Source organism: Gopherus flavomarginatus, chromosome 7, assembly GCF_025201925.1.
Source record: "Gopherus flavomarginatus isolate rGopFla2 chromosome 7, rGopFla2.mat.asm, whole genome shotgun sequence".
In the NCBI taxonomy this organism is placed as follows: domain Eukaryota; kingdom Metazoa; phylum Chordata; order Testudines; family Testudinidae; genus Gopherus; species Gopherus flavomarginatus.
The window spans coordinates 74,709,701-74,724,369 of record NC_066623.1 but is presented as its reverse complement, the minus strand read 5'-3'; the positions used below and the strand labels follow the sequence as shown (position 1 = coordinate 74,724,369).

The 14,669-nt window shown below is 44.2% G+C and overlaps 1 protein-coding gene across 4 annotated transcripts in view; it reads right to left on the bottom strand.

The window, feature by feature from the left end:
• VAV3 (vav guanine nucleotide exchange factor 3) overlaps positions 1 to 14,669 on the bottom strand; it is a 254,278-nt gene that overhangs the window by 30,986 nt on the left and 208,623 nt on the right. For all 4 annotated transcript variants that reach the window (XM_050962383.1, XM_050962385.1, XM_050962384.1 and 1 more), the window contains one exon: positions 5,523 to 5,588. In XM_050962383.1, coding sequence (XP_050818340.1) covers positions 5,523 to 5,588 — 66 coding nt within the window. The remainder of the gene's footprint in view (positions 1 to 5,522; positions 5,589 to 14,669) is intronic.

Below are 14,669 nucleotides of genomic sequence, written 5' to 3'. Positions count from 1 at the left end.
GGTAAAAAACAAGGGTGATAGACTCCAACTTTAAGGTCAGAAGGGACCATTATGATCATCTAGTCTGACCTCCTGCACAACGCAGGCCGCACAATCTCACCCATCCACTCCTGTAGCAAATCCTTAGCCTATGTCTGAGTTACTGAAGTCCTCAAATTGTAGTTTGAAGACCTCAAGCTGCAGAGAATCCTCCAGCAAGTGACCCGTGCCCCATGCTGCAGAGGAAGGTGAAAAACCTCCAGTGCCTCTGCCAATCTTCCCTGGAGGAAAATTCCTTCCCGACCCCAAATATGGCGATCAGTTAAACCCTGGGCATGTGGGCAAGACTCACCAGCCAGACACCCAGGAAAGAATTCTCTGTAGTAACTCAGATCCCAGCCCATCTAACATCCCCTCACAGACCACTGGGCATACTTACCTGCTGATAATCAAATATCAATTGCCAAATGAATTGCCAAAATTAGGCTATCCCATCATACCATCCCCTCCATAAACTTATCAAGCTTAGTCTTAAAGTTAGATATGTCTTTTGCCCCCACTATTCCCCTTGGAAGGCTGTTCCAGAACTTCACTCCTCTAATGGTTAGAAACCTTCGTCTAATTTCAAGTCTAAACTTCCTAGTGTCCAGTTTATATCCACCTTTGTTCTTGTGTCCACATTGGTACTAAGCTTAAATAATTCCTCTCTCTCCCTAATATTTATCCCTCTGATATATTTATAAAGAACAATCATATTCCCCCCTCAGCCTTCTTTTCGTTAGGCTAAACAAGCCAAGCTCTTTGAGTCTCCTTTCATAAGACAGGTTTTCCATTCCTCGGATCATCCTAGTAGCCCTCCTCTGTACCTGTTCCAGTCTGAATTCATCCTTCTTAAACATAGGAGACCAGAACTGCACACAGCACTCCATATCACACTGGCAGCTCATAGTCATCCTGTGGTCAACCAATACTCCGAGGTCCTTCTCCTCCTCTGTTACTTCTAACTGATGTGTCCCCAATTTATAACTAAAATTCTTGTTGTTAATCCCTAAATGCATGATCTTGCACTTTTAAATTAAATTTCATCCTATTACTATTACTCCAAATTACAAGGTCATCCAGATCTTCCTGTATGATATCCTGGTCCTTCTCTGTGTTAGCAATACCTCCCAGCTTTGTGTCATCTGCAAACTTTATTTGCACATTCCCACTTTTTGTGCCAAGGTCAGTAATAAAAAAATTAAATAAGATTGGTCCCAAAACTGATCCCTGAGGAACTCCACTAGTAACTTCCTTCCAGCCTGACAGTTCACCTTTCAGTATGACCCGTTGTAGTCTCCCCTTTAACCAGTTCCTTATCCACTTTTCAATTTTCATATTAATCCCCATCTTTTCCAATTTAACTAGTAATTCCCCATGTGGAACCGTATCAAATGCCTTGCTGAAATCAAGGTAAATTAGATACACTGCGTTTCCTTTGTCTAAAAAATCTGTTACCTTCTCAGAAAAGGAGATCAGGTTGGTTTGGCACGATCCACCTTTTGTAAAACCATGTTGTATTTTGTCCCTATTACCATTGACCTCAATGTCCTTAACTACTTTCTCCTTCAAAATTTTTTCCAAGACCTTACATACTACAGATGTCAAACTAACAGGCTTATTATTATCAAGATTGCTTTTTTTCCCTTTCTTAAAAATAGGAACTGTGTTAGCAATTCTCCAATCATACGGTACAACCTCTGAGTTTACTGATTCATTAAAAATTCTTGCTAATGGGCTTGCAATTTCATGTGCCAGTTCCTTTAATATTCTTGGATGAAGATTATCTGGGCCCTCTGATTTAGTCCCACTAAGCTGTTCAAGTTTGGCTTCTACCTCGGATGTGGTAATATCTACCTCCATATCCTCATTCCCATTTGTCATCCTACCATTACCCCTAAGCGCCTCATTACCCTCATTAAAGACTGAGGCAAAGTATTTGTTTAGATATTGGTTCATGCCTAGATTATCCTTAACCTCCATTCCATCCTCAGCATTTAGTGGTCCCACTTCTTTCTTTGTTTTCTTCTTCTTTATATGGCTATAGAACCTTTTACTATTGGTTTTAATTCTCTTTGCAAGGTCCAACTCTACTTGGCTTTTGGCCTTTCTCACTTTATCCCTACACGTTCTGAGCTCAATAAGGTAGCTTTTCTTGCTAATCCCTCCTATCTTCCACTCTTTATAGGCTTTCTGCTTTTTCTTAATCACCTCCCTAAGATGCTTGCTCATCCAGCTCGGTCTACAACTTCTGCCTATAAGTTTTTTCCCCTTTCTTGGGATGCAGGCTTCCGATAGTTTCTGCAACTTTGACTTGAAGTGATGTCATGCTAGGAGTCTACTACAGGTCACCTAACCAAGTGGAAGAGGTGGATGAGGCTTTTTTTAAACAACTAACAAAATCATCCAAAGCCCAAGATTTGGTAGTGATGGGGGATTTCAACTATCTGGATATATGTTGGGAAAATAATACAGTGGGGCACAGACTATCCAATAAGTTCTTGGACTGCATTGCAGGCAACTTTTTATTTCAGAAGGCTGGAAAAGCTTCTAGGGGGAAAGCTGTTCTAGATTAGATTTTAACAAAAAGGGAGGAACTCGTTGAGAATTTGAAAGTAGAAGGCAGCTTGGGTGAAAGTGATCATGAACTCATAGAGTTCACAATTCTAAGGAAGAGTAGAAGGTAGTTCAGCAAAATAGAGACAATGGATTTCAGGAAGGCGGATTTTGGTAAGCTCAGAATGCTGATAGGTAAAGTCCCCTGAGAATCAAGACTGAGGGGAAAAACAACTGAGGACAGTTGACAGTATTTCAAAGGGACACTATTAAGGGCCCAAAAGCAAGCTATTCCGCTGGATAGGAAAGATGGATAATGTGGCAAAAGACCAGCTTGGCTTAACCACGAGATCTTGCATGATCTAAAAAATGAAAAGGAGTCATATAAAAAATGGAAACTAGGACAAATTACAAAGGATGAATATAGGCAAACAACACAGGAATACAGGGGCAAGATTAGAAAGGCAAAGGCACAAAATGAGCTCAAACTAGCTATAGGAATAAAGGGAAACAAGAAGACTTTTTATCAATACATTAAAAGCAACAACAACATCATTAGAAGCAAGAGGAAGACCAAGGACAGGGTAGGCCCACTGCTCAGTGAGGAGGGAGAAACAGTAACAGGAAACTTGGAAATGGCAGAGATGTTCAATGAGTTCTTTGTTTCAGTCTTCACTGAGAAGTCTGAAGGAATGCCTAACGTAGTGAATGCTAATGGGAAGGGGGTAGGTTTAGAAGATAAAATAAAAAAAGAACAAGTTAAAAATCACTTAGAAAAGTTAGATGCCTGCAAGTCACCAGGGCCTGATGAAATGCATTCGAGAATAGTCAAGGAGCTAATAGAGGAGGTATTTGAGCCTCTAGCTATTATCTTTGGAAAATCATGGGAGATAGGAGAGATTCCAGAAGACTGGAAATAGGCAAATATAGTGCCCATCTATAAAAAGGGAAATAAAAACAATCCAGGAAACTATCGATCAGTTAGTTTAACTTCTGTGCCAGGGAAGATAATGGAGCAAGTAATTAAGGAAATCATCTGCAAACACTTGGAAGGTGGTAAGGTAATAGGGAATAGCCAGCATAGATTTGTAAAGAACAAATCATGTCAAACCAATCTGATAGCTTTCTTTGATAGGATAACGAGTCTTGTGGATAAGGGAGAAGCGATAGATGTGGTATACCTAGACTTTAGTAAGGCATTTGATACAGTCTCGCATGATATTCTGATCAATAAACTAGGCAAATACAACTTAGATGGGGCTAGTATAAGGTGGGTGCATAACTGGCTGGATAACCACACTCAGAGAGTAGTTATTAATGGTTCCCAATCCTGCTGGAAAGGTATAACAAGTGGGGTTCTGCGGGGGTCTGTTTTGGGACCAGCTCTGTTCAATATCTTCATCGACTTAGATATTGGCAGAGAAAGTGAGCTTATTAAGTTTGCAGATGATACCAAACTCTAAGGGATTGCAACTGCTTTGGAGGATAGGGTCATAATTCAAAATGATCTGGACAAATTGGAGAAATGATCTGAGGTAAACAGGATGAAGTTTAATAAAGACAAATGCAAAGTGCTTCACTTAGGAAGGAACAAGCAATTTCACACACAGAATGGGAAGAGACTGTCTAGGAAGGAGTATGGCAGAAAGAGATCTAGGGGTCATAGTGGACCACAAGCTAAATATGAATCAACGGTGTGATGCTGTTGCAAAAAAAGCAAACATGATTCTGGGATGCATTAACAGGTGTGTTGTAAATAAGACACGAGAAGTCATTCTTCCGCTCTACTCTATGCTGGTTAGGCCTCAACTGGAATACTGTGTCCAGTTCTGGGCACTGCATTTCAAGAAAGATGTGGAGAAATTGGAGAGGGTCCAGAGAAGAGCAACAAGAATGATTAAAGGTCTTGAGAACATGACCTATGAAGGAAGGCTGAAAGAATTGGGTTTATTTAGTTTGGAAAAGAGAAGACAGAGGGGACATGATAGCAGTTTTCAGGTATCTAAAAGGGTGTCATCAGGAGGAGGGAGAAAACTTGTTCCCCTTAGCCTCTAAGGATAGAACAAGAAGAAATGGGCTTAAACTGCAGCAAGGGAGGTTTAGGTTGGACATTAGGAAAAAGTTCCTAACTGTCAGGGTGGTTAATACACTGGAATAAACTGCCTAGGGAGGTTGTGGAGTCTCCATCTCTGGAGATATTTAAGAGTAGGTTAAATAAATGTCTATCAGGGATGGTCTAGATAGTATTTGGTCCTGCCATGAGGGCAGGGGACTGGACTCGATGACCTCTCGAGGTCCCTTCCAGCCCTACAGTCTATGAATCTATTATGTAAATTATTTTTTCTTATTGTTATCCTGCTGCAGTTTTTAGTATTTTGAGAGTATTTGTCCTCTTAACACAAAACACAGGCAGGTCAAAGCATACAGGGACACAAAAGTATGTTGAAAGATCTGGTTGGAGGGTTTATTCATTCATTTGTTTGTTCTTTATTCTATTTTTACTTTTATGGGTTTTTTTTTAAACTCACTATTTATGGTGTAATCTCTCTCTGTAACCCAAAGTGACTGGGAAACAGATTAAAACCACAGCATTTTCATCTCACTGTAAAAAAAACCCAACAGCTTTACTGCACAATATATTTGTTCTATGGTCTGATTGTATTTATCTGAAAACTCTTTAGACAATTTAATTTATTAAACTCCCAAAAGTTAAAATCTGTCTCTTGAGCATGTTTCCTTAACACTTACAATTTAAATCCAATAACCAAAAGCATTAGAATGTTATATTTTTAAACAACATTGAATGTAACATACAAGCACAAAAACTAAAATAATGCTTCCCACAAGGTAGGATTAATGAAACCTTGGTATGAACCAGGCAACTTTTCCTATGAATGTTCATGAGGAAACTATTATACTGACAAAGACAATTAAACATTTGTACTTACACATGGGCAAGGCTTTACGGCATCACTTGGAAAGTAGCCAAGCTCCCCTGTGACTAGATTTCTACCCTAGAAATAGACAAAAAGTTCCCATTGTGAGCAAATGACTGTGTAGATTGGAAGCAATCCTGTATGCACAGAGATTTATTTACATAAACAAACAGCAAAAGTTCTAAAATTCAGTGCCAGTCTTACTCAAATTTTGTAAAGTAATAATTTCTTGACTTCTGTAAATAAGTAATAATTACAAATGGTTAAATCTGAATGGTCTGGTAGATAGAGTGAGAGGATTAGACTCCGGAGATCTGGGTTCTAATTCCCAATCCTGTCATTGACTCATGTGGTTAAATCTTCATTGCAGAGTTATCTCGAGTTACCTACATTCGAGTTAACTACTCTGAAGTGTGAGCAACCATGTGCTGCAAAGTAACTCTTGAGCTGTACAGTGTGATTGTGTGAGGGCCTGTCTACAAGGGAAGTTAGTTAGCAGCAAGCTAAGATGGTTAGCTTAGTATACTTTAAAACATATTAACCTAAAGCACACAGAGGCACTTCTGATGCATGGTAAGATTGTCCAGATGCAGAGTAAGTGCAGGGTAGCTAGTGCTGTAAATTCACATTGTAGCCTGCTGGGCACTAACTTCCCATGCAGACAAGTCCTTAGCAGTTGATGAGTTGTGTTAACTCAAGAAGCAGCCTGTACCCTCAGCCAACTTGATTTAAAAGCACCACCACACTCGAGTGAAGAGTCGTGTATTAGGGGCAACACTTGAGTAAACACTGCAGCAAAGAAAATGTGACCTTGGACAAGTCATATAATCTCTGCTGTGTGACAGTTTCCCCACCGCTAAATGAGGATAACAATACTGACCCACCTAGCACTTTGTGACCCTTGAATGACAAAGCACTGCAGTATGTAAGTGCTATGTACTGCAAAAAGACGATTACTCACCTTCTCGCAATTGCTGTTTTTCAAGATGTGTTGTTCACGTCCATTCCAGTCACGTGTGTGCGTGCTGCACGCACAGTCATTGGAAAGTTTTCCCTTAGCAGTTCCCGTCGGGTTGGCTGTGGAGCCCCCTGGAGTGGGGCCTTCCTGGTGCTCAATATATGACCCTGCCAACCTGACTCCCCTTCAGTTCCTTCTTGCCAGCTACTCTGACAGAGGGGAAGGAGGGTGGGTATTGGAATGGACGTGAACAACATCTTGAAGAACAACAGCTATGAGAAGGTGTGTAACTGTCTTTTTTTCTTTCAAGGACTTGTTCACGTCAATTCCAGTCAGGTGACTCCCAAGCTCTACCCCGAACGTGGGGTCAGAGTTAAGGAATCACTGACTGGAGCACCATCCTGCTGAATGCTGCGTCATCTCTGGCATGTTGGGTGATAGCATAGTGAGAGGTAAACGTATGCACCCATGACCAAGTTGTTGCTGAAGATCTCCTGTATCGGGATCTGGGCTGGGAACATAGCTGACGAGGCTTGTGCCCTTGTGGAATGTGCCGTAAGAGTTGGGACTGGGACCTTGGCTAACTTGTAACATGTGCAGATGCAGGATGTGATCCAGGAAGATATTCTTTGAGATGAGACCAAGAGTCTTTCCATCCGGTCTGCTACCACCACAAACAGTTTGTAAGACTTCCTGAATGGTTTTGTGCCCTCAGTGTAGAATGCTAGCACTCTCTGAACATCCAGTGAGTGCAGTCTCTGTTTCTGGGTACGGTTTGAGGCTTAGGATAGAAGACGGATAGAAAAATGTCTTGACCAGCGTGGAATTGGGACACTACTTTGAGGAGGAAGGCTGGGTGAGGCCTGAGCTGTACCTAGTCCTTGTGAAAGACCGTGTAGGGTGGGCCAGAGGTCAGAGCTTTAATCTGATCACCCGTCTGGCTGATGGGATGGCTACCAGGAAGGACACCTTCCATGACAAATAGAGCAGAAGCAAGTCACCAGCAGTTCAAAAGAGGACCCCATGAGCCTGGTGAGGACCAGATTAAGGTCCCATGCAAAAATTGGTTGCCTAATCTGTGGATATAGGCATTCCAAGCCCTTGAGGAAACATCCTACCATGAATTAGCTAATACAGAGCATCCAGACGTTCCTGGGTGGAAGGCTGAGATAGCAGAAAGGTGCACCTTGACAGATGCTGCAGATAGGCCCTGCTGTTTAAGATGCAGAAGGTACTCCAGGATGAATGGTATAGAAGCCTGGAGTGTGGAGGGGTGTTGCTGGGCACACCAGCAAGTGAATCTCTCCCACTTGGCTAGATAAGTAGCCCTGGTGGAAGGTTTCCTGCTGTCGAGTAGAATTTCCCTTACCAGCTCCAAATGTAGGGGCTCCATGGGGTTTAACCATGAAGCTTCCAGGCCATGAGGTAGAGGGATTGGAGGTGTGGGTGATGGAGGCGACTGTGGTCCTGAGTGATCAGATCGGGGTAGAGTAGTAGCATGATTGAGGTGTCCACTGACATTTCCAGAAGCATGGTGTACCAATGTTGACGGGCCATGCAGGGACCAGCAGAATCACCTCCACTGTGTCCCTGTGGGTCTTGAGCAGCACCTTGTGTACAAGTGGGACCGATGGGAAGGCATATATGAAGTGGTCCCCAGAGTAGCAGAAACAAATCCATGACTGAACCCAGGCTGTGTTTTTGGAAGGAGCAGAACATTGGGCACTTCTTGTTGCTCTGGGCAGCGAATGGGTCTACACCCCTGGCAGTTGGCAAAATTGAGGCTGGGATCTGCCAAACAGTCTTTGTTGTTTTGATCAAAGGCAAAGCTACTTGTGATGGACCTTTGGGTGCGAGAATATTCACAACGGGGTCCTCTGCCACCTCCTCCACTTGCAACCCCATGTGATGGGCAGTCTGCCTAAGGAGGTCCTGATATGCCCTATGGTCAATCGGAAGAGGGCCCGAAGCTGACGCCCTTGCCGCAGCTTCATCAGGGAAGAGGACAAGAAGGCCAGAGGGGCTACCAGGTCCTCCTACTCCTCCGATTCTCTGACCTCCTCTTGGTCAGTGAACATCTCTGTGGCAGTTACCTAGTGCCTGGGAAGCTGTATCCTGACTCTGTGGCTGGTCCGCCTCTGCTGCGACTGGAGACTGAAGGGGCATTTGGGACAGAATAGCCTCAGATACCTCGTAGGCCTGTCCCTAGGAGAGTAGGGTGGCTGTTGTTCTGATGCTACTGATCTCAACCCCCTTGAAAATGTACTCTCAGCCTGATGGTAAGCCCAGGGGGTCCAAAAGGGCCACTGCACCGGGGGCTGCCACTGCAGCTGCCAGCGCCTTCCTTCATCGCCTCTTGAACCTATGTCGTCTGTGCATCAAGTTGTACAAGTTGGCATCAGACTCCGAGAAAGCAGATACCGATCGCAAGGACCATGGTGGTGCCGAGGGCCTAGGCACCGACAACCGGTGCCGTGATGAACTGCGGGACTGGTGTCTGGATGACCTTGCTGGGGACCAGTAGTGGGTATCCGGTGCCAGTGATCAAGGATGAAGGCCTGGTACTGCGGGTCAATGCTGATCCTCTGCTGGCACCGGGGATCGGTCTGACCTCAGTGCTGAGGAGGGGAGCGTTGCGTCGCCAGTGTTGGAGGTGCTCTAGTGGGACTCGGTGCCGGTGACCAGTGCCACGGCGAAGGTGATTGAGAATGGCACCGTGTATGGCACCGAGCTGGGGACTGTAAGCGCTGCATCATAGCGACCTTGCCTCTAGACTGTACTGGTCTTATCGGCACCGGAGGCTTGTCCCTGAGAGCTGGGGGCTATCCAGCCATCATCTTGATGAGGTCTTTGGCGGCTTCGAAAGTGTCCGGGGTGGAGGATGGCTCTAACACCTCCACCTGGCACTGCCCTGTCAAAGAGTTTCTCCGTTCCGGACTCGATGGTCCCCTGTGGGGTACCAAAGTCAATGGCACCAACTCATGCTGACTTGGCACCGGGTCCTTTCTGGGGTGCGCCCGTGCATCGCCTGACAGTCCTGCAGATATCGGTACCTGTAAGCACCCTCTTTCGGCCTTTTTGTGTCTCTTGTGCAGCACCAGAGAAGTTGAGCGGTGCTGGGCCATTATCCCTGGGTGCGGTGCCAGGAAGTGCTGGTGCCAAGGGTCTCTTGTGGTACAGTCATTCCTCAGCGCCATGTCACGTACGGATGCTGGAGCACTCCATATGGGCGTGCCTGGTGCCGGGTCCTGGCGGTTCGCAGCTGGCTGTGGGCGGACAGCAGATTCCCTTAATTGTTTTAGTTGGAAATCATGCTCCTTTTTGGATGAAAAGTCCTGTAGATTTTGCACCATTCAGTTTGGTGCACTTTCCCCAGACACGTTAGACAAGAGTTGTGAGGGTGTCATAAACAGATAAGTAAGAGTTAATAGAACAAAACTGCTTCATATCTCTTTTGCGTGGAAAGGGTTAACAAGAACAGTGAGCCTGGCTGTCACCTGACCCGAAGGCCAATCAGAGGACAGGATACTTTCAAATCTTGAGGGAGGGAAGTTTTTGTGTGTGCTGTTAGTGTTTGGTGGTTGTTCACTCTGGGGCTCAGAGGGAGCAGATGTGCAACCAGGTTTCTCTCCAATCTCCCTGATACAGGCTCTTATAAATTCAGACTAGTGATTTATCTAGATAGATAAAGCGAGTTAGGCTTATGTTTGTTTTCTTTATTTGCAAATGTGTATTTGGCTGAAAGGAGTTCAAATTGGTATTTTGCTGAAAAGATTTTAATTTGTATTTGTACACTTAGGCTGGGAGGGTGTTCCCAGTGTCTATAGCTAAAAAACCCTGTACCTATTCCATCTTAAATTTACAAGATCATTTTTACTGTTTTTCTCTCTTTAATTAAAAGCTTTTCTTGTTTAAGAACCTAATTGTTTTTTTATTCTGGTGAGATCCCAGGAGACTAGGTCTGGATTCACCAGGGAATTGGTGGGGAGAAAGGAGAGAAGAGGGAGAGAGAGGTTGATTTCTCTCTGTGCCAGGATTACTTTCTCTCAGGAAGAATCTGGGAGGGGAAGAGAGAAGGAGGGGGGAAGGTGGATTTTCCTCTCTGTTTCAGGATTCAAGGGGTTTGAATCACAGTGATCTTCCAGGGTAACCCAGGGAGGGGAAGTCTGGGAGAGGCAACGGTGAAGGAAAGGGTTTACTTTCCTTGTGTTAAGATCCAGAGGGTCTGGGTCTAGGGGGTCCCCGGGCCAGGTTTTGGGGGGACCAGAGTGTACCAGGCACTGTAATTCCTGGTCGGTGGCAGTGCTACAGGTTCTAAGCTGGTAATTAAGCTTAGAGGAATTCATGCTGGTACCCCATCTTTTTGGACGCTAAGGTTCAGAGTGGGGATTATACCATGACAGTCACGGATAGGCATAGGTTTATTACAAGCACTGCATGGCTTAAAGCCTTGTGCTCGTGGCATGCCCCATAGCCCATGGGGGGCTAGGGATTGAGGAGAGACCCCACTCCCAACCAACAATCTAAACTAACTATCTGTACTACATTAACTATAACATGAACTATAAGCTGTAATGACTAACAGAAGAACGCTAAGGGAGCACTTGCTCAGTGTGACAGATCCAGGCCAGTGGGGTACAGTAATCTGGTAGAGGGCAAATATACTGGTCACTGGCTGAGTAGTTTTCTGTTCCCTGAGTGACCAGAGCAGGGGCTGCACTAGAGTAATCAGGAACCTGCTAGAACCAATTCAGGCAGACAAGCTGATTAGAACACCTGCAGTGAATCAAGGCAGGCTAATCAGGGCACCTGGGTTTAAAAAGGAGCTCACTCCAGTCAGGGAGGGGGGAGCCAGAGGAGAGGAAGTGTGTGTGAAGAGCTGGGAGCAAGAGGCACAAAGAGCTGAGAGTGAGAGGGTGTGCTGCTGGAGGACTAAAGAGTACAAGCGTTATCAGACACCAGGAGGAAGATCCTGTGGTGAGGATAAAGAAGGTGTTTGGAGGAGGTCATGGGGAAGTAGCCCAGGGAGGTGCAGCTGTTACAGGAGGCACTATAGACAGCTGCAATCCACGGGATGGAACCTGGAGTAGAGGGTGGGCCCGGGTTCCCCCCAAACCTCCCAACTCCTGATCAGACACAGGAGAAGTTGACCCAGACTGTGGGGAAGATCACTGAGGTGAGCAAATCTGCCAGTAAGAGCAGGACCCACCAAGGTAGAGGAGGAACTTTGTCACATGAGCAAGTTCCAACGGCCTTCACGGACAGTAGGAAGGAACTGAAAGGGGGGTTGAGGGGGAGTCTGCAGGATCATATATTGAATGCTATGAAGGCATCACTCAAGGGGGCTCCACAGCCGACCCGATGGGAGCTGCTAAGGGAAACTATCCAACGACCATGCACGCAGTGCACGCACACCTGATTGGAATGGACGTGAGCAAGCACTCGAAGAACTTAATATTTTGTTGTCCCAGCACTAATCTTTTCAATAATCAGGGAGCCTGAAACAGAAGATCTGGGAGGCACAGAGTGTCTTCCCTGATAGAGATCTGGTAGATTTATGCAGAAATCCTCATTAAAGATAATAGACATTTCCTTTCAAATCCATCACCACCCTCACGTCTTGGGAAAATAAACCATTTCTGACGTCAGCATGATTTGAATTTGCCAGATGATCAGATGGATAAATACAGTCAGTTTAAGAGCTGCATTGATGCAGTAACCCAAAACCAAAGCTTCTTTTCAAAATATCCTGACCTGATTTATATTAAATTAAATGAGCAAGATCTCTCATGTGCCCCTAACATCTAAAAGCTTTTAATAGACCAAAGATGGTTTAGAACAAAGATTCAGATGGAACCACATCCCATGCACACTGGCAATGAATTTTTAACAACATTCAGGACAGTCAATTCACCAGAAAAATTCAATTTAAGATAATCCACCTAAACTGAGCCCTGGGTTCACAGTCTTCAGGAAAGTCTACTTGGATGGAGTTATATTGAAGCAAAGCCAAAAGTGGGCAAATGCTGGTGTAGGGCAACTGAAAGAATGCATTGACTCAGCACAGCATCAGCTGGTGGAACTCCTATACAACCCAACTGCAATTATCATTACCACCTATCCTCCCCATCATGTATCACCACTAGTTAGCGACTAACCAAGATTGCTTTTTATAATGGGCTTTACCTAACTTTAATAAGTATGTCTGCTGAGCCACATACTAGAAGTGGTCCAAGAGTCACAAATCCCTAAACACACATGCACTTGGTGTGTACAGCTGTAACTATATATTTTGGGAATATGTGAAAGAACAGTTCAACAGTTCAACTGAAACAGTTCAACTGTTACATAACCCCTCATATTTCCACTCACTTTCTTATCAACTCTTCATAACCAAATGTAAACTGTTCATTAAAGCACTATACTTTGGCATTTACCAATAGATTGACTGCCTTCTGAAGGTAAGGAAGCTAGAAAAAAAAGCCTTTCAGATCCATAAACTGCACATCTGTGACCAGGTCTGGCAACCCTTTCAGAACTGGGCTAGGCCTAGCATTCTCAAACATAGGTGCCCAAAGTTAGGCTCCTAAATCTATATTTAGGCACTGAAGGCCAGATTGTTAAAGGTATTCAGGCAATTTAAGATCCAGATTGGTGCCTAGTGTGATTTTCAAAAGTGCCGAGGTGCCTAACTCCCGTTGAAATTAATGCACCATCACACACCACATGAACCATCATTCAGGAATTTAAAACAAGGGTGGTGCTGGAGGTAAAAAGGAGCAGAATAAATGAGCATTCTTGAAAAATTGGAAGTTTTCTTGAATTGAAGTGCCATATTCAATGGGAACATTATCTTCCTGGGAAGACTGCTATGCAATTTATCACACCCAGGTAATGATCACAGCAACTGTCACTGATTCCAAATAGAGAGAAATGTGTAGCAAGGTGAGGAAGGGGTAAAGAGCACTAGTTAGAATACAATGTGTGAGAGAACTATTGATATGCATTCCAGTCGAAAACCAGATACCTGGCAACCCTAGGTTGCCTAGAGAAGTACTCCATGTTCTCTTTGCAGTATGGCACACTGCTCCATGGCAGTTCTCTCTCCAACAATACATAGCGGTCATTTTGCTGGCCTGAGGCGGGGATGGGATGATCACTGGCTTAGTGAACTATACAAATCTATGTGAATGCAGGAGGACACCAGTTGAAATGGGAGTGGCATCCTGTGAGGAGTGGCACAGGCAGGGGCAGGCCCATGCAGGTGAGAGTGGGGACCTCCTGTATTCTGGGGATGTGCCAGTGGCCACCTTCGTGCAGCTGCATTGTATTTTATGGGCTGTGGAGAAACAGTCATCTTCCCACTAGGTCATCCAGGCATGGAAGGAAGATATCACTCTGATTACTTTTTCAAATCAGCTATCAACAAAGTTAGCCAAAACAAGGTAGCTGTCTTACATATCAGGAAATTAGCATGACCATAGCACCACTCTGCCTGTAGGACTATCTGCACTTCTAAATAAAAGCTTTGCCTGTTGCATATAATTGTGGGAGTTTTAAAAATCCTCAAAAATCTAGTGTGTAAAAATTACAGCAGGCTGAAAGGAGCTTTTTGTTTTTAAAATTCTTTGCTGATTATAGGATTGATTTGAATAATTTTATGTTCATTCCTAATTATGTTTAAAATACTAGATTATTGTTTACTTTTAGATATCCTGCTAAATCCCTCAAGGTCCCATGTCACCTTGAATAAAAAACTGTGATGCATGCAGTCAGGTATATGACTGCGGATTTCTGTACTGAGTGCATAGGCACTAGACCATCGCAACTAGCAGTAGATTTGTCACACCACTGCACCTCAAGTTTGCGAATCGTTTCTTTCAACTGCACGTCTCTTCCTTGTTAACTGTTTCTCATGCGATGAGTGAGTAGTCAATTTCCTTCTAACAAAAGCCGTAAAGGCCATCCCAAATGCAGTAGTAAATATCTGGGCTAAATTGCTAAAGAAATTATATTACAGAATGCTTGCAGCATATAAGGAAGCAATGAATACCTTCAGATTGCTACTTTAAATGACACTTGTCAGTGAGATTAGAGGATGATTCATTATTCTTGAACCTGTTTTAATGGGGAGGTTTCCTGGAACCATTTTGCACAGTAGTCCTAAATTTCCAGAGTGCTGCCTGAGGTTTAGATCTGCA